This window comes from Anas platyrhynchos, chromosome 1 (genome assembly GCF_047663525.1).
Source record: "Anas platyrhynchos isolate ZD024472 breed Pekin duck chromosome 1, IASCAAS_PekinDuck_T2T, whole genome shotgun sequence".
NCBI classification, from domain to species: domain Eukaryota; kingdom Metazoa; phylum Chordata; class Aves; order Anseriformes; family Anatidae; genus Anas; species Anas platyrhynchos.
This window is the reverse complement of record NC_092587.1, coordinates 657,850-680,291: the sequence shown is the minus strand read 5'-3', so window position 1 is coordinate 680,291 and position 22,442 is coordinate 657,850. Positions and strand designations below refer to the sequence as shown.

The 22,442-nt window shown below is 51.7% G+C and overlaps 1 protein-coding gene across 3 annotated transcripts in view; it reads right to left on the bottom strand.

The window, feature by feature from the left end:
• SHANK3 (SH3 and multiple ankyrin repeat domains 3) overlaps nt 1-22,442 on the bottom strand; it is a 363,910-nt gene that overhangs the window by 20,246 nt on the left and 321,222 nt on the right. For all 3 annotated transcript variants that reach the window (XM_038180780.2, XM_038180783.2, XM_072035934.1), the window contains 3 exons: nt 20,258-20,385; nt 19,257-19,362; nt 5,067-7,392 (listed from right to left, as the gene is read on the bottom strand). In XM_038180780.2, the coding sequence (XP_038036708.2) occupies nt 5,067-7,392; nt 19,257-19,362; nt 20,258-20,385 (2,560 nt within the window). The remainder of the gene's footprint in view (nt 1-5,066; nt 7,393-19,256; nt 19,363-20,257; nt 20,386-22,442) is intronic.

Here is a 22,442-nt window from a genome sequence, read left to right as displayed (position 1 = left end):
TTAGCTGCAGAGATGTATTAAGCATCTGCAAGCAAGCTGCTGCAGGAAAACAGACTTGAGTCCCACCATGGCTCCACCACGGCACTGCAGTTTTGCCCTTCTAATCAGTGGCTGCAGGTTTCACCCAGCACATTGGGAAAGGTGGGGTGCTCGGGGGCATGCTGCTGGGGCCTCAGGGTGTCCAGGGGACAGCAGGCTTTGGGACCATCAGCAGTCAGGCTGCTCTAGCCAGGACAGCCCGAGGCGCACCCTGTTTTACTTCGTCAGGGGACACAGCTGCCAGCCTGCTGGAGCGATGCAGCCTTCCAGCACCTGAGGCCGGGGGCTGATGCTTGCACTCTGCATGAGACTCTATTCCTCATCGGAAAGGCCACCTCCTGCAAAACCTACATGCAGCACAAATAACTTCCCATATGCCACAAACTCCCTCTGGGGAAGGGGCTGAGTAGCACAGATCTCAGCTGGCCTCGTGAGTGACAATCTCTAGCTTTTCAGCAGCTCTCCATGGACAGTTCCCTTAACCATTGGAAAGAAAGCTCAGCTCTGATTTGTGCATCACTTTAGACACCATGAAGAGACAAAAAGCCTACAAGGAAACAGGGGGTTGTATCTGCAGCGGCTGAAAGCTTGCACCAGAAATGTTACACCATTTAACTGAAACAGAATTAATTGATGAGTTTATATAGAAAGAGGTAGCTTTACCCTAGGAGCTAAATGCCTAAAGGGCTTATTTTTCTTCTCTCTCTCTTTCAGATCTGTAGAAATACAAAGCAGTTGTGGGTTTCCAGAACAGCACCTGAAAAACTCAGTTTTGCATCTAAAATTGTGCTTCACATGATACATTTGGCATGTTCGGCTGTTGCTTAAATATAAACAAACAAACAAACAAAAACCCTTTGCAAAGCACCCTCTAACCCAGATTCTTGGCTGAATTAGCTGGAGCCCAAAACTGGAACTGTGTTGACACTTCACATGCTTCTGGCTCGAGTCAACGTGAGCTCACATTTAGCTTTATGTTCTGGCTGATCAGCATCCCAGCAAACCTGTTAGCAGAGGTGGGAGGTTTAGATCTGAGTGTGACTACGCACGATGAGAAATGACACAACCCTGATGAGGCTGGATGGCCACGGCCAGTCACACAACAAAGGGACATTAAACAGGAATGCCATCTCAAACACATGTTCGAATGCTGCACACTGAATGCGTGAGTCACCCTGAGGAGCATGATTTCAGCATCTGGTACTAGGATGCAGCTCTTCAGCTGGCATTTTCATCGCTAGCTCTGACTCACTGGATCACTAATCAGAAACGTACACCTCTCATTAGTTAACGTCAGCTTTATTGGGATAATGGATGTCACACAATGAATCCATTTCAGCTCTGAGCTGCAGGTTCCTTCAACTGCTCCTGCTCAGTGGAACAACTGCACGACATCTGCTGCTGTGTCAGCTCTGTCCCAGGGTGCTCGGCAGTTCAAGCCATGTACATGCCATGGCATCCGGTCACTGTCCTGCAGCTCAGCTTAGAAAAGGCTATCGCGTCTTGGGACACCGGCTCTTCAAGGGTCACATTCATGCTAAGCATGGAGATGGCTGCTGCTGGCTTCGTGTCAGCCTTCGTAGACATGCTTTGTTAAAGAAAGTGGCAGAGGAACTCCCAGGTGAGCAACGTTTGCGTGTTCCCAGCTCATGGGTCAGCTCAGAGTCCCATGAGACAGTGTGAATGGAAGCTGTCCCTGCGCTCTGCTGTCACTGCCACCGCCAAACCACGGTGTCCTGGTGAGCACTGTGCAGAAGGCTGGATCTGAGCAAGTAGGCATGCTACTGCTTCAGGAGCTAACTAAAAGCACAGTGCATGGGTGCAACAAAGCTTCCCTCAACGTGCTCAGCCCTGGCCATTCACACAGGGCCTGATGACTGGGGACGATGGAATATGTATTCTCTCTATTGGTTGCCTCAACTCTGACCTTAGGTTCTCATTCTCAGTATTTCTTGACCTCTTTTTCAGTCCCTCTTGTCAAATGTCCTCCTGGGGAAGACTGTCTTGGAAGGAGACATAGTCAGAGTTAGTCATGGAGAAAGCAGTTTCTGTCTTCTGTTCCTGGAGCCCCCAGCCAGGACCTCACAGACCTCTGCAAGAGCTGCACCAGCGCCTGTGCTACAGGCAGCACGTGCAACGAGAGGTTACCTGCTCTCAGATGTAAATACTGTAAATTCAGAATTTAATGTGCTAGAAATGAATCCCAGGCATGAACATGCAACTGCATGCCAGCTGCTGCACCTGCTCGCAGGGGCATTTCAAGCCCCTGCAGTGACACCGACAGTGACAGCAGCTCACGGATGGTTTGTGCAAGGGGCCCCTCATCGTCCCACTGCGCCCTGTGGGACTCCAGGACACGTTCTGGCTCTAGGTAAGAGCCGCAGATCAGCTCACGACAGTTTCTGGAGCAGTGTGAAATGTGAGAATGACAGAAAAAGCTGCAGCACGAATCAGGCCACAGCCGGGCAGTCCTCCAAATGCCCTGCGGAGGGGCTGGAACACGGCTCTGGCTGCGGCAGCACCTGGGCTGTCAGGATGCCTGGACAAAGGGTGCCCCATCCCGCAGCCCCTGGAGGGATGCTCGAGGGCCACCACTGCTGGCAGCAGCATCGGGCCAGCGTGGTGCCACCTCGCTCCCTCCATTGCAGTACTGCTGTATTTTGGGGTGTCTGTTGTGGGAGATTTAGGTAATACTGTCCTCAGTATTGTTCTCAGGACAAGCCCAGGGACTGGAAAATGTGTCCTGAAATGGGTCATTTAAGCTTATCTAACTGTTCTTTCCATTATTTTCTGAATTTACAGTAATTTCATAAAAGAGAGGAATTTTCACAATGAAGAGAGTGACTGACATCATTAAATACTCTATTTACAGCTGACTACCTGGGAAATATTTTAAGCATTTGACACCAACCAAGAGCATAAAAATTTCAGAGATGAAAGGCCATGACTTTCAGAGGAAGAGATGAGAAATATTTAACTCTGCAGGGCTGCCAAAAAATGCCAAACGCTTGGTGGCAGGGTGGGTACAGGACAGGAGGCAGGGGCGCACATCCCTGCAGGGCAGGGCAGCAGGTGCTGGCGAGGAGGAGGACGGGGTCTCCACACAGAGGGGACATTGCAGCAAGACCACGTCACGGGGCAGGAACTGTGGCGGGGGTCTGCTGCCCCCGGGAGAGGTGGGGACAGGGAGGCACACTGCCTGCTGGAACACGGGGGGGACCTGCAGCCGTGAAGAGGCGTTCGTAGGAATATGAGGCATGGCATGCCTTATTTCAGAAGGGTCCCCAAATGCAACTGAACTAAGGTCATCCAGCTCAGGACCTGATGTTTCCCAACTGAGCAGTGCTTGGAGGAGGGACCATGCGTCAGACATCGGTCTGTAGGGAATGGCCGTAATGTGCATTTGGGTCCAAATCAAGGAGATAAAATAGCATAGCAGGGCAGGATCCAGAGATCTTATTCCACCCCGTGATCATAACTACAAGCTGGCACCTACCCAGAGGTGGGTATCAGTGCAGCCAGGCTGGCACTGCCCGCAGGCACCAGCAGGGAGATATGAGCCAGGTGGAGGATGCAGATACACGAGCGCTCCTCCGGGGCTACACCAGGTTAGGACATTTTACCCCCATGCCTTTGAAATGTCATCGGCTGTGTTAGCACTACACGGATTTGTAATCCATCACTGCGATGCTCTGGTTAGATAAAACACCTCAAAAGGAAGGTTCCCCTTAGCTCAGAGCTCCCTGCTGGTCTGTCACCTTGCTGACCCTGCCAAGTGTCTGCATCTGGGTGGCCTGGACACTGTGATGCCAGTGGGACCTGCTCAGGGTGCCTCTGTGACCAGGAAGGCATTTGGGTGAAGGGCAGGGTGTGACTGGTGTCTTTGGGTCCCTTCCTGCTGTATCTAAAATTTTAAGCCTCCTAAGGGTTTGTTCTCAAATCTCAGACTCTAAATTAGAGTTTTTTGGTCTAGTTTTACACCTAGATTGGTGGGTGAGCTGGGGTGAAAGCTCTGGCCAAGGGGGCCACCACCTCCATGGAGGCAGCAGGTCTGAATGCAGCTGGTGAGCGGGATGGGGCAGCCGAGGGGTGCCAGCCAGGGGGGAGGCTGGCACGGGGGGTGAGGCTGCCTGGATGGGCACAGCTGCAGCGTGGGAGAGGGGACCCGGCAGCTCCTGAGCACCTTGAGGGCTGAAGAAATCTGAGCATGAATTTGAATGAGAAAGGCTTCTGACATCCTGGGGATTCACACCATAACCTGTGACTTTTTAGACCTGATGGGTTGTCCAGGCCCTGAGCAGCTCTGGGTCTGGAGGAGGATGAGGAGCTGAGAGGATCTGTATTTTGGTGCTATGCAGAGACCTCTGCACGAGCTCCATGGCCCGCTGGCAGGAGGCACTGCGTGGTGCTGGGCTCGTGGTACTGGGCTCGTGGTACTGGGCTCGGCAGGACTCAGCCCCGCATCCTGCCACAGCCCTCCCTCGCTCACACCTGCAACCTCAGCCAAGAAATGTGTGTGGGGTCGCTGTGGCCTCTCTAAAGGCTGCCACAGCCCACCCTTGTGATGGCAGTGACTGACCAGAGCTCTACTACGCAGTGTGACAACGTTTGGAGATCCTTTGAAATGAAAAGCACTGGAGAAACATACATCATTATTAATTGTTCAGGAGAAAACATTTAGAAGTGAAACCCACAACTAAATACAGCAGCTTAACGATAGAATAAAGACAGAGGAGGAACATGAAACAACAGGAAGGCAATTTAAAGGGAAAAAACAACAGCGAGAGCTCTCTGCGTGTGTGGTGCGTACTAGAGAGGAGCCACGAACAACTCACGCCAACCTCGAGGAAGTTTGTCTCGGCATTTTTTCTCCCCTGTGCAGCTGAGAGGTCCTGACATCTCTGAAATGCCCCTCAAACACATCCCGAATTACTCAGCGCAGCTCTACCCTGCCTGTGCAGCTCCCTGTCCCTCTGGGTGCCTAAGCCCCGCACCAGCCCCTCCCCGAGCAGCGCCCAGCATCTTACCGTGCCGCGACCACCGGTGACTTCTTCCCGGGATCTAAGGTGGACCCGGCAGGTTCCTCCCCCAGTGATCGTGTATCCTTATTCAGTTGCTGTAGTCGGGAACTTAGCTCACTGATCACAGTTGGCTTGTCATCGTCAGCCCCATGGATCGGCCTGCTCTCCATGGGGTCCCCCCATAGCTTGGACCTTCTCTGAAAGAGGTAGCGTGGCCGGCCAATGCTGGCTGATGCCAGAGTGGCCGCATGTTGCTGGGAGATGAGCTCGCTGTCCGAAGACTGCTTCAAAAGTGGGTCCCTGAAAGTAACTGGCCCCTTGCTGAGCTGGGACTTGAGTTTTGGCTTTGGAGGCACTGGTGGCTTCTCGAGTATAAAAGTTTGTCCATCCGCAAAGGAAGTGTATGTGTCAGTAGGCTCCCCGCTTTCTGAGGACAACGTAGACATGCTGGAGACCGTAGAGATGGTGCTTGTGGTCTCCAGGTGATGGTCACTTGAACTTCTGGTGTCCACCTCTTCCACTCCTGAGTCTGCAGCAGACTCTGGGGCTACGGGGGCATCAGAGGGCTTCCCTGAGGGTGTTCCGCCAGTGGTAGAAGGTGCTACTGCTGCCGCTGGTATGGATGGCGTGCTAGGCGTAGCCAGGTGGCTGACTGGTGTGCCAGGGGTGGTGACGAGTACCCCGTTTGCAAACTCATCTGGTGGAGGCACCAGCCCTATCTTGGCCAGCTCCTCCCTGGTCTCTTCATCGCTTGAAGACAACTGAGCTGGTGGGAGGGTAACCGTGTAGGGCTCCACTTCTTCCTCCGAACTCCCTTGTCCCAGTGTCTTGTCAGAGGCTGGACTGACCGGAGGCTTCCCCACGGGGCTGGGCTGGGTCTCTGCTTTGGGAGACTCTGCTGGCTCTGTGCATGCTTCAGGGACAGCCGGCTTCTCCTCTTTTACCTCAAGTCCTACCTCGTCTTGGCCATTACTTGTGGCGTGAACCATGATAAGGCCAGCAGTCTTCTGCTGTGATGTATCCACTATACTAATAATCATGGACTTCTTGTCTTCTTGTTTTTTCTCCTCCTTCACAGGTGTTTCTGCTCTTGCCTCAGTTTCTTTTCTCAGTGTGGACGGAGTCCCCCACGGGGTCTTAGCAGGGGCCAAAGTCCCAGAGTCCGTTCCAATTGCCCCTTTACCTCCAGGTGAATACGCAGGGGACACTAAACTCTCCAACTCCCCCCTCTCTGGTTCTTTGGTTTGGATGTCCACAAACAGGGGTGCTGCTCTGTCTGAGTCTGGGCTGTGGATCGGGGTGGGCGACCGGGATGGGACTTGAGTTGAGAGGGCCCGTTCCCTTGCGGCCAGCGCAAGTGCCAGTGGTGAGTTTGGATCCAAGGGCTTTCCTGTGAGGGGGTGGATGAACGTTGAGGATGAGCTGCTAATTAATGGCTTTAAAGCTGAGACAGGGGAAGGCAGTAGTACATCTCGGCTTCCTAACAACCGCTCATCGATAGACCTGGACTGCTGTAAGGATGGCATGTCACTGCTGGGGGGGCTTCCTTCGATGGCCCCAACTGAGAGGAAGACAGTGGATTTCCGCTTCTCGTCCAGACGCCGGTCTCTGTCCTTCATGACTCCAGCAATGGCAGTGGCAAAGGGGATGCTTGTGGCTTCGACCTGAGCAATGCCCGTGTGGTGCTGATACTCCACGCCACTCAGGCGATGGCTCCTGCGCGTGGGAGAGGGCTCCCTGGTAAAGCCTCCAGTGATGGACAGTGCTGCTCTCTCCTGTGCATCCTCTACTTGTAACTGCTTAACGAGAGGACTCTTCTTCCTCTGTGGCTTGGTGGGAGCAAACAGGCTGACGTTGAACTGACCCATGTTGGCATACGGGTTGTCAATCACTCTCCCCTTCCTCTTCAGCTTCTCTGGAGGGGTTGCGGATGGGCCAGGCCGGGGGATCTCTGTTGGCTCCACAGGAAGATGAGAGGAATCCTGTAGGATTATCATGGATCGGGCCCTCTTCTGCCTTTCAGGATAAGGAATGGAAGTCCTCGCCTGATCGTACATCTCAGCTGCGCTAATGACCTGTGGGAGTCCGTGGAGCTTAGCCTCCAGGCTTGGCTTAAAGCTTGATCTTATGGTATCATAAGCTCTTCCTGGGGGTGGAGGTGGTGAGAAGGATGGCGGGGGGCCTGTGTCGAAGTAATATGGAGAAGGAGGCGGGGGTGGGGCTGTTTGAGGTGGTGGTGGAATCCCATGCCCTTCCCTAACAGTGTCTTGCATCGATGTGCTCCGGGGAAACTTCCCATCTAGCAAAGAAGCAGCAAGTTTCTCGTCTTCACCTGGAAAAAAACAGAAGAACAATCAGGTCAGAGAGGTCTTCTCCAGAGAATCCAGAGTACAGCACTCACCACAATTTAGATATATGACATCCCTTTCTTCCCCCCACCCCTCCTTCTTTCTAAGGTGACTTTTCTTTTCTTTGCTTGGTGCAAACATTTCTAGTTTGGCCCCTTGTTCACATTCACTCGGTACAGAAGGGTGGCCAGACTCTCAAAACATCTGACATTGCTTTAAATCCACCAGTCTTGTCCAATACTTCCCATTTGAGCTGACTGCTCTCCAGACCAACGCAGCACTGACATAATTGAACACTTGCTCATCGAACCTGCCGACACTGAACTGCCAAGTGTGAGACAGCTGGGTGCCACCAGGCAGCGCCGGCTCCCATGTGCGCTTCTCGCACTCTGAAGCTCGCTGTTCTCGTGTCACACCTCCCCACTCCCCTTCTGAGGGGTTACATATGCTGAAATGTGCTAGACTGAACTCAGACGCAGGGTCTACCAGCAACGTAACTTGTACATTGCAAGAATTGCAAGCACCCAGAGAAGGCAGATCCTGCAGTTCTTACTGCTAACTTTCTACCTGGGCACAGCATGAGAGCTTTGCCAGGTACCCGAAATATCGAGGAGGGGGGAGCACACGAGTTAGCCAACTTGCCCAGCTCTAGCCTTCTGCATGAGTCTGCTGTTCTTTGCCAAGGCCTGCTTTGCTATGCTAGCCATTTACTGGCCATATCGGGTTCTTTTCAGTTACAGTTCAGTGTTGTCAAGGTTTAAAACTGCTTGTGAGAGGGAACGCTCGGGATGGCAGAAAGCCACGTCTTGGCACAGCAGTACGGCGACCACCTGCGTTTCGGCTCTCATGTTTATTCTGTAATGCCCACCATCAAATTGCTTTGGCAACTATGCATTATATTACATCAGCAATTTCACCAAATGCTTGCAGATGTGGGGTCTGCTGGGAGAAAAAGGGAATATTTTGGCCAGTGAGCATTGAACTTTACATCTCATCACGTTGTTCAGTCTATCGCTGTGATCAAAGCTGTGCTATTTCTGCTGAGCACTCTCTGGGGACTTTTAATACCACGGTAGCATAATGAACTGGAATCATGAAACAGGTTCAAAGAAAGATTGGACAAAGCCATGGAGGATATTTTTTGTGGGGGCACTATGCGCACAGAAACCTCTGAGTTGAAGACTCCCTGGGTGGTTATCCAAGAGAAACCTCATCATATCCTCACCCTGATTTCCCTGGACATCTGCTTATAGACAATGCTTAAGACAGGATCCTGCACTAGATGGAGCCATGGTTTGACTTGGTATAGACATTCTCATATTCTTAACAGCACGAGGATAAATAAATAAATAAAGTTACGCCTTTATGCTTATTTCTACTTCTCATGTAGGAATGGCCAAGGGCTGACACCAGGAAGTTTATGCAGCATGGAGTTCTGTTACCATGTCCTGTGGTCTAGCACCTTTAGAGCTTGTCTCTGGGATATGCTGACCATCCAGTGGACAGGCACTACAGTGTCGAGTTCAGAGATATTTCAGGAAACAAAACTGGGAAGTGTGTTCATCCCCAACTTGCTCAACGTTTGCTCTGCAAAGAGCAGGCTTGCAAAGCGGCTGCCAGGCCAAAGGAGAATGTGCCTGTGAAGCCACCGGTTGCTGCAAGTTCTGGGCTTTGACTGTGAACAGTTCTGGTTGTTCTACCCTCTGGGGCTACCAGAAGCCCACAAAGCCTACAGTCCCTGGTGTGAAGATCTTTTAATGAGTTACAAGCAAAATATTTCAAGTGAAGGAAAGGTGAAGAGGTTAGTTAGATAATACAAGAATTTTTGCTGTATGGGTATTACTTTTGGTATTAGTTTACATTGCTGCTTCTAAGAGTATTCATTTTACTCTCTGCTCTCCACTTGATATTTTTCTCTACTGTAAGCACCTCTCCTGCATTTTTTTTTAATATGAGGTGGAAACCACTTTTGAAAATGATATCCAAAGCCCTACCAAGTTCAGTGACTAGCTGGACATCTCAAAAGGACCTAGACAGGCTAGAGGAAAGGGTCAGAAGGAAATTCAGAGAATCACAGAATCATAGAAGAGCTCAGGTTGGAAGGGACCTTAAAGATCATCTAATTCCAACCCCCCTGCCATGCACAAGGATGCCACCCTCTAGATCAAGCTGTCCTGGGCCTCGTCCAGCCTGGTCTTGAACACCTCCAGGGATGGGGCATCCTGTTCCAGTGCCTCACCACCTTCTGAGTGAAGAACTTCCTCCTGACCTCTAATCTAAATCTCCTCTCTTTTAGTTTAAAACCATTCCCCCTTGTCCTGTCATTGTCTGCCTGAGCAAAACGTTGCTCTCCATCTTTTTATAAGCTCCCTTTAAATATAGAAAAGCTGTCAATAAGGTCACCCCAGAGCCTTCTCTTCTTTAGGCTGAGCATCCCCAGCTCTCTCAGCCTTTCTTCACAGAAGAGGTGCTCCAGCCCTCTGATCAACCTTGTGGTCCTCCTCTGGACCTGCTCTAACAGCCCCACATCCTTCTTGTGCTGGGGGCCCCAGACCTGGATGCAGGACTCCAGAGGGGACATAGAGGGGGACAATCCCCTCCCTCAACCTGCTGCTCACCCCTCTGTTAATGCAGCCCAGGATGCAGTTGCCCTTCTGGGCTGCAAGCACACTCTGCTGGCTCATGTCGAGCTTTTCATTCACCACAACCCCCTAGTCCTTCTCCGCAGGGCTGCTCTCAGTGAGTTCTTCTCCCAGTCTGTGCTCATGTCCAGGATTGCCCTGACCCAGGTGCAGCACCTTGCACTTGGACTTGTTGAACCTCATTAGGTTCACGTGGGCCCACTTCTCCAGCCTGTCCAGGTCCCTTTGGATGTCATCCCTTCCTTCTGTTGTATTAACTGCACCACTCAGCTTGGCGTCATCTGTGAACTTGCTGAGGGTGCACTCCATCCCGGTGTCTATGTTGTTGATAAAGATATTGAAAAGCACCAGCCCCAGGACAGACCCCTGAGGGACAGCGCTTGTCACCTATCTCCACCTGGACACAGAGCCACTGAGCACCACTCTCTGGATGCAACCTTCAAACCAATTCCTTATCCACTGAATGGCCCACCCTTCAAACCCCTCTCTCTCCAATTTGGACATCAGGATGTCTCGTGGGACCATATGAAAGGCCTTAGAGAAGTCCAGGTAGATAACACTGGTCAGTCTTCCCTTGTCAACTGATGCTGTCACTCCATCATAGAAGGCCACCAGATTGGTCAGGCATGATTTGCCCTTGGGGAAGCCGTGCTGGCTGTCTCAGATCACCTCCTTGTCCTCTGTGTGCCCTGCACTGCTTCCAGGAGGATCTGTTCCACCATCTCACCAGGCACAGAGGTGAGGCTCACCAGTCTGTAGTTCCCCAAATCCTCCTTTCTACCCTTTTTAAAAATCGGAGTGATTTTTCCTTTTTACCAATCACCAGGGACTTCACCTGACTGCCATGACTTTTCAAATAGGATGGAGAGAGGCTTGGCAGCTCCATCACCCAGTTCCCTCAGGACCCTGGGATGCATGTCATCAAGCCCCATGGACGTGTACCCGTTCAGTTACATCAGGTGGCCTCAAAGCTGCTCTTTGCTTTCAGTGAGAGGGACTTTGCTCCCTCATTCCACATCTACTGGTTCAGGGAAATCAGAGCTGTGGCAAGTCTGACTGGCAGTGAAGACCGAGGCAAAGAAGTTGTTCAGTGCCTCAGCCTTCTCCATGTCAGTTGTTACCAGCTCTCCCTTCCCATTTATTAGAGGGGTACACTCTCCTTGTCCTCTCTTTTGTGGCCTGTGTACCCACAGAATCCCTTCTTGTTATTTTTTGCATCCCTTGCCAAGCTCTGTTTCATCCGTGCCTTGGCTTTCCTGACCCCATCCCTGCACACCCGTACCACATCCCTTACTCTCCCCAGGCCACGCGTCCCTGCTGCCACTGCCCGTGCATCTCCTCCCTGCGCCTCAGTCTGACCAGCAGGTCCTTGCTCAGCCTTTCTGCCCTCCCTGCTCTTTTTTTTTTTACATGGGGGACTCATCCTTAAAGAGTTGCCAGATCCGTTCAGCTCCTTTGCCCCTAAAGACAGTGTTCCAGGAGATCTTGTCCCCTAGGTTTTGAAATAGCTTGAAGGTTGCTCTTCAGAGGTCTGGGGTCCTGACTGCTCTTTGCTAGTCCCGTATTCCTCGAGATCACAAAATTAACCAGGGCGCGGTCACTGCAGCCCAGACTGCTTCCAACCTTAACCTCTTTAAAGAGTTTGTCCGCTCCTGTGAGCACCAGGCCCAGAAGCACTTCTCCTCTGGGTGGTTTGTCTAATATCTAACACCTGGCCCAGGCAGTTATCCTCAACACACTCTAGGAGTCTCCTGGATTGCTCATGAAATTCATGAATTTCAACAAGGACAAATGCAAAGTCCTGCACCAAGAAGGAAGCCCTTGACAGCAGAAAGGCTGGGGACTGACTGGTTGGGAAGCAACGCTGGGGTCTGGGTAGTCAGCAAACTGAGAAGGGCTGGCCACGAGCCTTGGCAGCAGACGCTCACAGCATCCCCGGCTGCGTGAACAAGAGCCACTGCAGCAGGCAGAGCAAGAAGATTGTGTCTCTCATTCGCACCTACAAGACTGTGTCCAATTTGGGGGCTCAAGAAACACTTCAAGAAACTGAAGCAAGTTCAGCTGAGAGCCACAGTGCTCAGGGCTGGAGCTCTTGCTCTGCCTGGAGAGGCTGAGCTATCTGGGCTTGTTCAGCCTGCAGAAGAAACGGCTTTGGGAGGACCTAACAGCAGCCTTCCCATACCAACGAGGAGGTTATCAGGAAGGTGAAGCCAGGATTCTCGCAGTGGAAGGTGGTGGGAAGACAAAAGACCAAGGCGCAGAACAAGGGGGAATAGGCAAAACTGAAATGAAATCAGTTTCGGAGTGGATAAAAAGATAAATTTTATGATGAGGACAGTCAAGCAGCAGAACAGGCTGCTCAGGAAGGTTGTACATCCTTGGAGATTTTCAGGACCAGACTGGATAAAGCCCTGAACAACATGATCCACTCTCATAGTTGACCCTGCTTTGAGCAGGAGGTTGGACTGGAGACCTCCCTTCCAACCTGAATTACGCATTGATCCTACAACACAGGAAGGTGGCTTCATTCCAGCTCTGGTTCACAAGCTGACCATCCTGCTCCTAGAAATAGCAGGAATCATGTCTGTTCCCTGTGAAACTGAATGTCTCCTCTTGCTCCTCAGCAAGAAAATCAACACTCAGGAGAGATCACTGATGGGAGAGGTGGGAGGAAAGCAGAAGCTTGGCAGGCTTCTTCTTCACTACCTGCAGCTCACCGTTCTGACACAGCTCCTCGTCTCTCTGTCTCTGTGTGCTCTGTGCTCTGCCATCCAAGTCATGCATAAGCAACCACATCCATTTCCTCATCTGCCTCTCCTCTCTCTGCAGCTTGCTCACTCTCTGCATTCTGTTGATACCGCCTCTACTCCACTTCTCCATTTCTCCCCCCGAACGGCAGAAAACAAGGGCAATGACTGTGGATTGAATCAAAGGCACATCTAGCCCAGTATGCTGCCCGACAGTGGCCAACAATAATTGCCAGAGGAAGCACATAAGAACACAGCAAGCATGCAGTGCTGCTTTGCGCCTCCCAAATACTCTGTCAGCTTCCAGCAATTTACTGATCAAGAGCTGGCTGAGTCAGACTGCATTTGTATTTAACCCTTGGTAGACGTTCTTCTGTGCACTTGTCACTGCTCTTTAAACTCAGGCAAATTTCTAGCGCCCACAGTAACCTGCAGCAAAGAGCTCTGTGGCTTACCAGCAATGTGTGCGGAATTACCTCCTTCTCTTTCCTTTCAGCCTCCCTCTATTGCCCATCTGGCTTGTAAAGACCTTTTCATTAGGCTTTCTTTGAATTGGGTTGCTGCGTTATTATGCTCTCTTATTCAAATCTTTCACTACCCATTCCCACTGTGATAGCAAAATGATGAAGTAAACCAACCTTTTTTTAAACCTTGCCCACTTAAATATATTATCTGGTAAATCCAGTCACACGGAGTAAATTCTATCTCTCTCTCTAAAATCTGATTTAGATGATATTTGCCCTAAAGCTAGTATCATCCCAATGCTACCCGGAATCAAATGTGCTTAATCTTTATTAAAATTATTAATGAATTACAAGCAATGTTCTCTCTGTAATTCACTGCTGATTAAATTGTGATCACCAAATCACCCATTTAGGCTTTGTAAAATGCAGTCTTCATTACAGAAGGAAACTCCTCACTGATGTTTCAATGTGATCACATAGGCAAAGTGAAACCTCTCCCTTAACATGGAGGAGCATCTGTTTATGGTTAAGCACAAGGCTAATCGTTACTGAGTTTTACTTACTGTCTACGCAGGATATAGATCTGCTCAGGGAGTCTCTGAAGTTAAACAAAGACAACCAACAATCCCTTGGGAGCAGGCTTAAAACCTGATGTCTTGATTAAGCACTGAATTTATGAATTGCATTCAGCCCTTTAGGAGAGGGCTGGACTCTGCATCGACCCCTCCAGAGATAGCGAGCACCCAGCCATATGGAAAGCCCTTCAGTGAAAGCAGTGCTGGGGACTAGGGTCCTCCTAAAAGATTAGATACCAGACACAAGACTCGTGAAACCACCCTGGTAGCCTTTATCTTGATGAAATGGAGACAGAATCTGTCTGAGCTTATGTAAAATACCGGTAGCTAAAAGCACGGCTCCCTTACCCAACCCCATTTCTATGCCTCAAATGCTAACAGTTAATTACCCGTAGTAAACACGTTCATTTTTCACTTCTATCTTAACATTTGTCTGCTGGTAAATGCTTCATCAGGTACTGGGCAGACCACAGCCCAGGAGATGGGCTGTCTGTAGAAGCAGGAGCCTGACCAGCTCCTGCAGCACTGGGAGCCCTCCCACAAGACTCACGGGCACGTGAGAGCAGAGCACAAACCAGTGCAGCAGCTGGCAAGGGCAGTGTCCCCATCACGAGCCTAAGATTCTCTCCAGCACACAGCACAGGGGGAAGCTCCTTTAAATTTGTAACACCTGAACGATCATCCTTTCATCCTGCCTGATCCCGACCTAGCAATTACCGGTTTGCCGTTCGATCTCCTCTGTCACGGGGAACACGTGCGCCTGAGCTCTTTGTCTGCAGGCACGCTTCGCTGCCAGGACTGCGTGCTGCTGCCTCCCCCAGACCCCGATCCCGCTCCACACACCCGTGCTCTGCTGCCGAGCGTGAAACCTTGTCAGCTGCTGCAGGTTCTGCAGAGGGCTGGTGGAGGTGAGGCTGATGGCTGAGAGAAGAGCTGTCACTGACGGCACGACCCTCTGTGTGCTGCCTCTGACCTCCCCACTGCCACCTCACAGGGTTCATATTCCAGGTTTGTAAATGGAAAACTAAACTCCCCCAACAAATAAACAGGTCTGTCCCTTCACTAGCTGCAGGATCTCTCAGTTTCATTCAGCACACACTGCACCTTGTAGCAGGGTGCACGTACACTTCCTACAAGGAGCAGCGAGACCTCCCCAGGATCACCCATAACCTACAGAGGTCGGCACACGCAGGAGCGAAGAGCCTGGGACAGGACGGGAGCCCTCCGGTGACCAGGAGGGACCGGCAGACACCTCTGTCCCTGAGCACTGCGGGATGATGGCTCTCAGAGCAGATCACGCTGCCGTGTGCATGCCTAAAGCGCAGCTTGGCGATGCCGAGCCTCATGGCAACCCCTCTGCAATTCACAGCGCGCACGATGCATTATTAATCTCTAAGGAAAACACAATAACTCTCCATAGTGCTTTTGGGCCTGTTGCCATAACAGCCTAAATCCCTGTGAGAATGTAACTCTGTGCATTAATTTGGGAGAGCTAATGAGGTTGCTCTCTCCAGCTCACACCCCGGAGCCCAGCCTTGCCCTCCCCATGCAGGGAGGGCTGAGCAGCCCCAGAGCTGCCCCGTGCCGCAGTACCGAGGTGCCAGGCGCTGTTACTGGGCTCATTTTTGGAAGGAGAAAGCGGGCGAGTGTTAACAGCCCTTGGCTTCGCTGGGCTTGCAGCAGCTCCAGGCAACAACAGAAAGCTGGCAGGAGAAGATGAGGGAAGTCACCGGCACACCAGAGAGCAGTGAAACAGGGTGCTGGGGACTGGCGCTGCGCAAGGTTCAAATTGCAGCGAGGGTGAGCTTAAAAGCCTGCCTGAAAGGGAATGAAAGCACTGGGAGCTCATCCAGGTCCTGAACTGCACGGGGAGAGGTCGTGTGCTGCCCATGCCACTTGCTCTCCTCTGCCAAACCCTCGTGCTAAGCCCGGGGGGATCCGGCACCCCCAGCGGCCCCGAGCACCCCGGTGCCTGCACCCTCGGCAGCCCTGGTGCTTCCCCCCGGCAGGGCACCCGCGCTGCTCCTCTCCTTGCAGAAACACCTTCCACAGCGTTTTGCATTGGCTCGGGGGGGAGACTCGGTGCGTACCGAGACCGTTCTGCAGACATTCGAGTGTTTTTAACTTCTGATGCTGGAGCAGATGGCATGGCAGCTATCTTGGAAGCCTGACAGAGATCTTTTTGATCAGCCTCCCTGCTGCAATGCATTTCTTTCTTCACATTTCTCCTGAAACATTTCTCCTCTTTTGCTTTCCTTGTAGCAAGTGAAGGGTTAATTACCTTTGTCTCAAGAAATATTTAGATGAAAACATGAAATATTTTGATCTTTTGTCACAAGTCCCCGGGAATCTGAAACAGCTGTGCTTGTGGAGCATGTGCAATATGCAAATAATTCCGAGCAATTCTTCACCAAAATAAAACCAGCAAACCAAACCAGCCAACCCCTGCTTATTTTTCATCTAGTTCTTTGCTGTTAGTAGAGATTTTTATGATGAAGTCAACTGACTGTACATCGTATGAGCCTGTCATTGTGGGTGTGAAATGACAGCTCAAGAAGGACTTCTAAAACAAGTCAATTGCAACCCAATTTCTAATGTTTGGCCGTTTTCTATTTTAACTTATTTGGAATTCCACGAAAATTAGCTGATTTCTAAGAGGCACTGCTTTTGGTGTGCATTGTAGCAGACAAGCTGGAAGCCAGAAGTTGCTATCCCCTCCTCACTGGAACTGCTTCCATTTTGTGCAGACAGACACCTTTCTTGGACTGAGCATAATTAAAAGCTATCTGTGATTTTTTTCCTGTGTTTATTGTTAGGTCATGCTTGGATGCTGTGCTTGTGACAGCTGCAGCCATTCCAGCTCAGAATAGGCAATCTCCAGGTCTGCTTTTAATCTTCCCTGATGCAGATTAAATCTAGCATTTACAACCCCTTGTTGCAAGGGGCTGTAAGAGCTGGGAATCCCATGCAGGGATCAGGCTCCCAGGCTCCAGGTGCTGAACAAAAAAGACACAGGTGGGACATTATGCTCTGTGCTTGTGAGCATACAAACCCTACACACAACCCTCAAGCCTTACAGTTGTATAAACCCTACAGGCTTCAAATTCTTCTTAGGAAGAAATTCTTCACTGAGAGGGTGGCCAGGCACGGGAACAGGCTCCCCAGGTCAGTGGTGATGGCACCGAGCCTGCCGGAGTTCAAGAAATGAACACTCTCAGACTCACAGTCTGATTTTTGGGTGGTCCTGTGTGGACCCAGGAGTTGGACTCCATGAACCTTGTGGGTCCCTTCCAACTCGGAATATTCCATGACTGTGAGGGTGGTGAGGCCCTGGCACAGGCTGCCCCGAGGAGCTGTGGGTGCCCCATCCCTGGCAGTGCCCACGACCAGGTTGGATGGGGCTTTGGGCAGCCTGGGCTGGTGGGAGGTGCTGTGCCCATGGCAGGGGTTGGAACGAGATGGGTTTTAAGGTCCTTTCCCACCCAAACCATTCCATGATCCCATGATTCTGTAATTCTTCCCACAGGTCTCTGCATACTGATATCCTTGACAGGATACCTGCTCTACAAGCATCAGGGGTAGGTTTAGATGGATTTCTTGAACCATTGACTCTGCTTTCACAAGTAAAAAGGAGCTCCTTACAGGCAAGTATCTTGTATTTAATGAATATTTTTCCAGCTTATGATCTAGTATTGAGCTGAGATGCCATTTCACACAACAGTTCCCCTTTAAAATGATTTCTAGTTGTTGTGGCTTGATTGAACCTTGAACAAGTTCTGCTTAAAAGCATTTTCACATACATTCTTGCAAATAAAATAAACTTCTAGGACAGAGTTTGCAAAACAGACATGCAGCTTAGACACCTCTAGCCACTACAATGCTGGCCCGCCAAGTAGCAGACAGTAGATTTCTGCACTGTTAACATGCCAGGCTAGATGAGATGACTCCTACCCTACATGTGCTACTGGTAGTTTTTACCTTCATGAGAAGATTCACTTGTTATTTCGGCTCTAGCCAGATGCAAATACGTGGGTCACTGCTGTGGTGACCCAAGGTACCAAGGCAGTCAGATCTTCTCCCTTTTCACCATGTCCATCAGCATTTTTGCAACATATGAGCAACTAATTAATGCCTGCATTTGCTTCCAACATTGCATCTTATCATTTGCTCAAGCTCAGGCTTTATTTCAGCTCTTCAGTCACAGGAGCTTTACGCCTGTATATTCCATGGTGTGACAGCAGCTTTATCAACATGGTATATAAGTACACACTAGGGCAGTCCATTAAACACCCACTCTTTTTTTTAAAAAAGATTATCTATTTAGTTTGTTTTTCAGATGTATCATACACGCATTTAATTATCTGTAGCTTTCTACTACTCTCAGACCAATCTCACGTGGGACTACAGGTAGCAGCTGCTCTCATACAAACACAAATGTGAGGCACATATGTACAGCAATTCTGTGCCCTTGTACATATAAAAGTACATTCTGAATATGAATCCTCGCCTTTTTCAAATATTTTTACATTCTTGCTGGGGTTATGCTGCTCTCAGCTGTGTATCTAAACAGAATTTACTTTCTATTCATTTATGTGTGTGTTAAACACACAATCTGTTTTGGCATCACCACTGCTATCAAAAGGGTTACTTAAAATTAACACTTAGCACACCACCTTCCCCTTGCCCCATAGCTCCAAGTGGTAATGCACTCTCCCCAGCTCCAACCTACACAGCCCTCACACCTTGCTAACACTACGGGTTTGTGTTATCACCCAGATGAAACCCATTGATACACAAGATCAAGAAAATGAGACCACTTCACTGCCATTGTGCCACCACCCCTTGTCCATCCTCCAGCATGTTTTTGGTTTCAGTTGCACCATAAACCTTTTGGGACAGGGGACAGGGTCTAAATGTCCCGACATTTAGATGACGGCTTGTTACAGACCGTGTCATGTTTATCCTTAGAAAAGATGCATTTACTCCCTGCTCTATCATCTGAGCCTGTTACAGCTCATGGTCCCATGCTCAACTCCCCATATTCAGCACACGGCACTCCCAGCCCAACCACAACATGGGCAGACAGAAAACCACCCACCAGTCTTCACTTGCAAGCACAGAGAATGGGAGAAACATCTTATCTCTTGCAGTTCTATAAAGAGAATCTGCAAAAAGGGACCTCTGGAGATCTCTAGTCCAGCCTTCTGCTCAGAGCACAGCTAGTGTCAGTGTTAGAGCAGGTTCTCAAGACACATGCAGCCTTCAAAGTACAAATCACATCAAGCATCCCCTCTTAAAAGATCTTCAGATACAAGGCACTAGAGGGTTGAGTCCTTCCTGCTGCTTCTCATGCAGGCATGAATGCTCCCTGGGAATGACCCTTCCTCTTTAGGAACAGATTTCCCCCCAGTTTGCCTTACCTACAGATTTTGTCCGCGGAATTCCTTTGCGTAGTGAAACGTGGGGCTTCTCAGCTCCCGCAAGGACCCCCGAATGTGCTGCCATACCCTGGCGTTCAAAGAGTGACTGTAGGAGAGAAAAAAAAAAAGAAATTTCCATTCTGGACATCAGTGAGAATCAGCTGAAAGGAAACAATACTACACCTCAGCCCACCTGATGCTCCCAGCTGCAGAGTTCCCAACCACACGTCTGTCTGCACACCAGCCCCTGTCCCTGCAGCTCCACACCCGCACGCAGGTCCCAGGACAGCCTGAGGAGGGACTGCTTCCTCGGGAACAGGCTCTGCCCCCTGCCTCGCTTCTGCCTCCAGCTCTCCCCCTTCGGCGCTTCCCAGGGCAGAGTGCCCGGGGCTCGGTGCGGCTGCCCTGGGGGCTGCCCCTCCATGCTCCCGCTGCCAGGCCCTGGTGGCACGCAGCACCCGGGGACATGCAGCACCTCCCTGCCGATGCTGCTCCGGAGCAGCAGCCTTCCTCTGTGGGAAGGCTTCAGGCAGGCCAGTCTCTGCTCAGATCCAGCCCGTCCCATTTTATCTCCTGCTCCAGAAGCTGCCTCCCACCGCCTGCAGCACGCGTTCACAATCCAGATAGCCTGGAGCTCGCATCCCCACTCCTACTCCATCCATGTTTCCCCTCAGAGACTGCCTTTTTCTCTTCTTTGATTCCTCTTAATTTCCAGCTTCACATCCAGAAAACTGCAGCCAGCCTAAGCTCTCCAACGCAGCTCTCCTTGCTCCTGATCTGTTCTGATGTCCCTCCCGCTGCCAATCCCGTATTTGTGCACAAAACGCCCGGGTCAGCTCCTCCACCCCCAGCTGGGCTCCTGCTCTCTGCAGCTCTGTCTCCCCCCAGCCTCTCCCCCTCGGGAAGCCCCCTCCCCAGCGCAGGTCCTTTGCTGTGGGCATCCAGCAGGTGACCGGTGCCTCGTGCCCTTCCCTTGCCCACCACAAGCCCTCCTCTCTCACACTGATTTCTGCTGGCGTGATGCGCCGGCTTGTTGGTCGCTGCTTCACAGTGGCTGCCCTAGAATCTGCTTCGACAATGTCTGCTCTCAGCGAGGGCTCGGCTGCTGCCAAAATCTCATCCAGTTTCTCTGAAAATCCAAACATAGAAGCAAACCAGTTAGCAAGGACCATTGCACCAGGGCAGCTCCCCTAGGACAAGCCCGTCCTCTGCAGCGCAGCTAAGCAGAGCGCGAGCTTCTGCTTAGGGAACATGGTTCGTGGGCCTGCTGAAAACAGTCTGAGGACGTCTGCTCGTCCTCCTCCTCCCCAGAGCCCTGCAGATGAAGACTTTGGTGGCTTTGGAGCAGTACCCCCCTCCCGCTGCACAACCAAGCCCCGACCTCGCTCCACGGGGGACCCGCAGCTGGCGGCTCCGCGCTCCCACCCCGGCTGCAGCGGGCGCCCCTGTGCAGCCCACCCAGAGCCTGGGGTCCGACTTGGCCACGCTCGGCTCTGGGGTCTGCTCCCAGCTGCGCAGAGCTGTGCGGAAGCCTGCATCCTTTGATTAAAGGAGCACATTTTTGCCCAGCAAACTCTTGATATTCAGAATCAGTGATGGTGACGTTTTTGATAATCAGAATGAGATCAAACCCCCCAAACTGGGTTATGGGGTGGGGTGGGGCAAGCAGCTGTGCTACTCCAACAAGGGAAAACCCAGGTGTCCCAGGGAACATAGGCTAGGCGGAAAACCAAAGCAGAGCATGGCACTCCTTGGGACCCCAAGGGAGTCAGCCTGGCTCCAGCTCAACCAGCTCCATTCCATTGTTAGATGGCGACAAACTGGGATGTTTCCTCCCTGGGTGGACTAATTAATGCAGCTGATGGCAGTAACCTGGCCCCATGCACAGCCCATGCTCCTAGGCCCAGGGGCTCCAGTTAAGCTCGGGACCACCCGAGTGGTGCTGCAACATCTGCCTGCAGTGCTGCCACAGCCATGCCATGGCCAGCCCTGGATCCTGACCCACAGACAGACTTCCAGACTTGGGCTGGGCCCTGCCTCATCACCATGGGCCTGCCTGGAGATCTTGGCTACGTCTGACCCTGGTTACCCTCACGGGACCAGACCCTAGATCCTGACCCAGCTCCTGCCTAACCTCAGATCCTCCCCATGGCTGCAAACCCGCAGAGCTGCGTCCTTCTGCACTTCCCACACCACTTGTGCCAGGAGGGACTGATTACCCCCTCAGGCATGGCAGCAGGCCCTGTATGCCACTGGGACTACCTGCCAGGGGTACTAAGATGTCCTGAAACAAAGGACATTGTAAAGGGCAGCAGGCAGACGCTGGCCACCATTACCACTGACCCCTTCTGAGCTTCCTCCACATGCAGCCTGACAGGGTCCAGCAGAGCCGAGCTAACAAAGTTAGCCGGGGTTCCTTCGGGTTTGGGCCACCCCCACTTCTATGGCTGCTGGGGCCTGGCAGGGTTCAGTCTGTCAGCTCCGTGTCACACTGTGCCAGCTCTACCTTTGGAGGACAGCTGGCTCTGAAGTGTGGCCACCACATCGGTGTGGTGCTGTGCTGAGGCTTACGGGTCTGTCTTGGCATCACGAAGACTGGATGACTCTACCCCCATGGCACAGCTAACCCACAGCTCCAGTAAACTGCACGGGGACAGTGGGGGACCATGTGCAGTATTTGTGCCGTAAGGCTGGAGAGCTCTGCCTGAGGTCAGGGAAAGGCTTGCACCCTTCTGGGCTCTGCTGATCCTAGTGACCCAAGTGACCTGGAGAGCTCTGACCATCAGGCCCCTAATCCTACAGACCCCTGCCCGGGGCTGGTGTGACTCACAGGCCAGCCTCAGCACCTCTGCACCCTGTGGTCACAGCAGCTGTCCACCTGTCTCTGTGTGACAGCATTCCCCAGTTATAAAACTAGAAATGAGTGCAGTTGGTGGAGGAGTGAGCCCTGTGCAGACACAGGAGGCAAGTGGTCCTTGCCAAGCAATTTGCATGCCCTCTGACACCAACAGCCTTGGTGGCAGGCACCCATGGCCCTGAGGCCAAGGAGCTCCAAGGGAAGCCGCTCAGGCAGCTCCTGGATTTCCTCGGCACAAAACCTCCGGGCCTTTGCAGCAGCCCCCCTGGTGCAGCCCTGCAGCCCCTCCCTGTCCCTGGGGGATGTCGCAGTTCCTCTCCCTCGGAGCC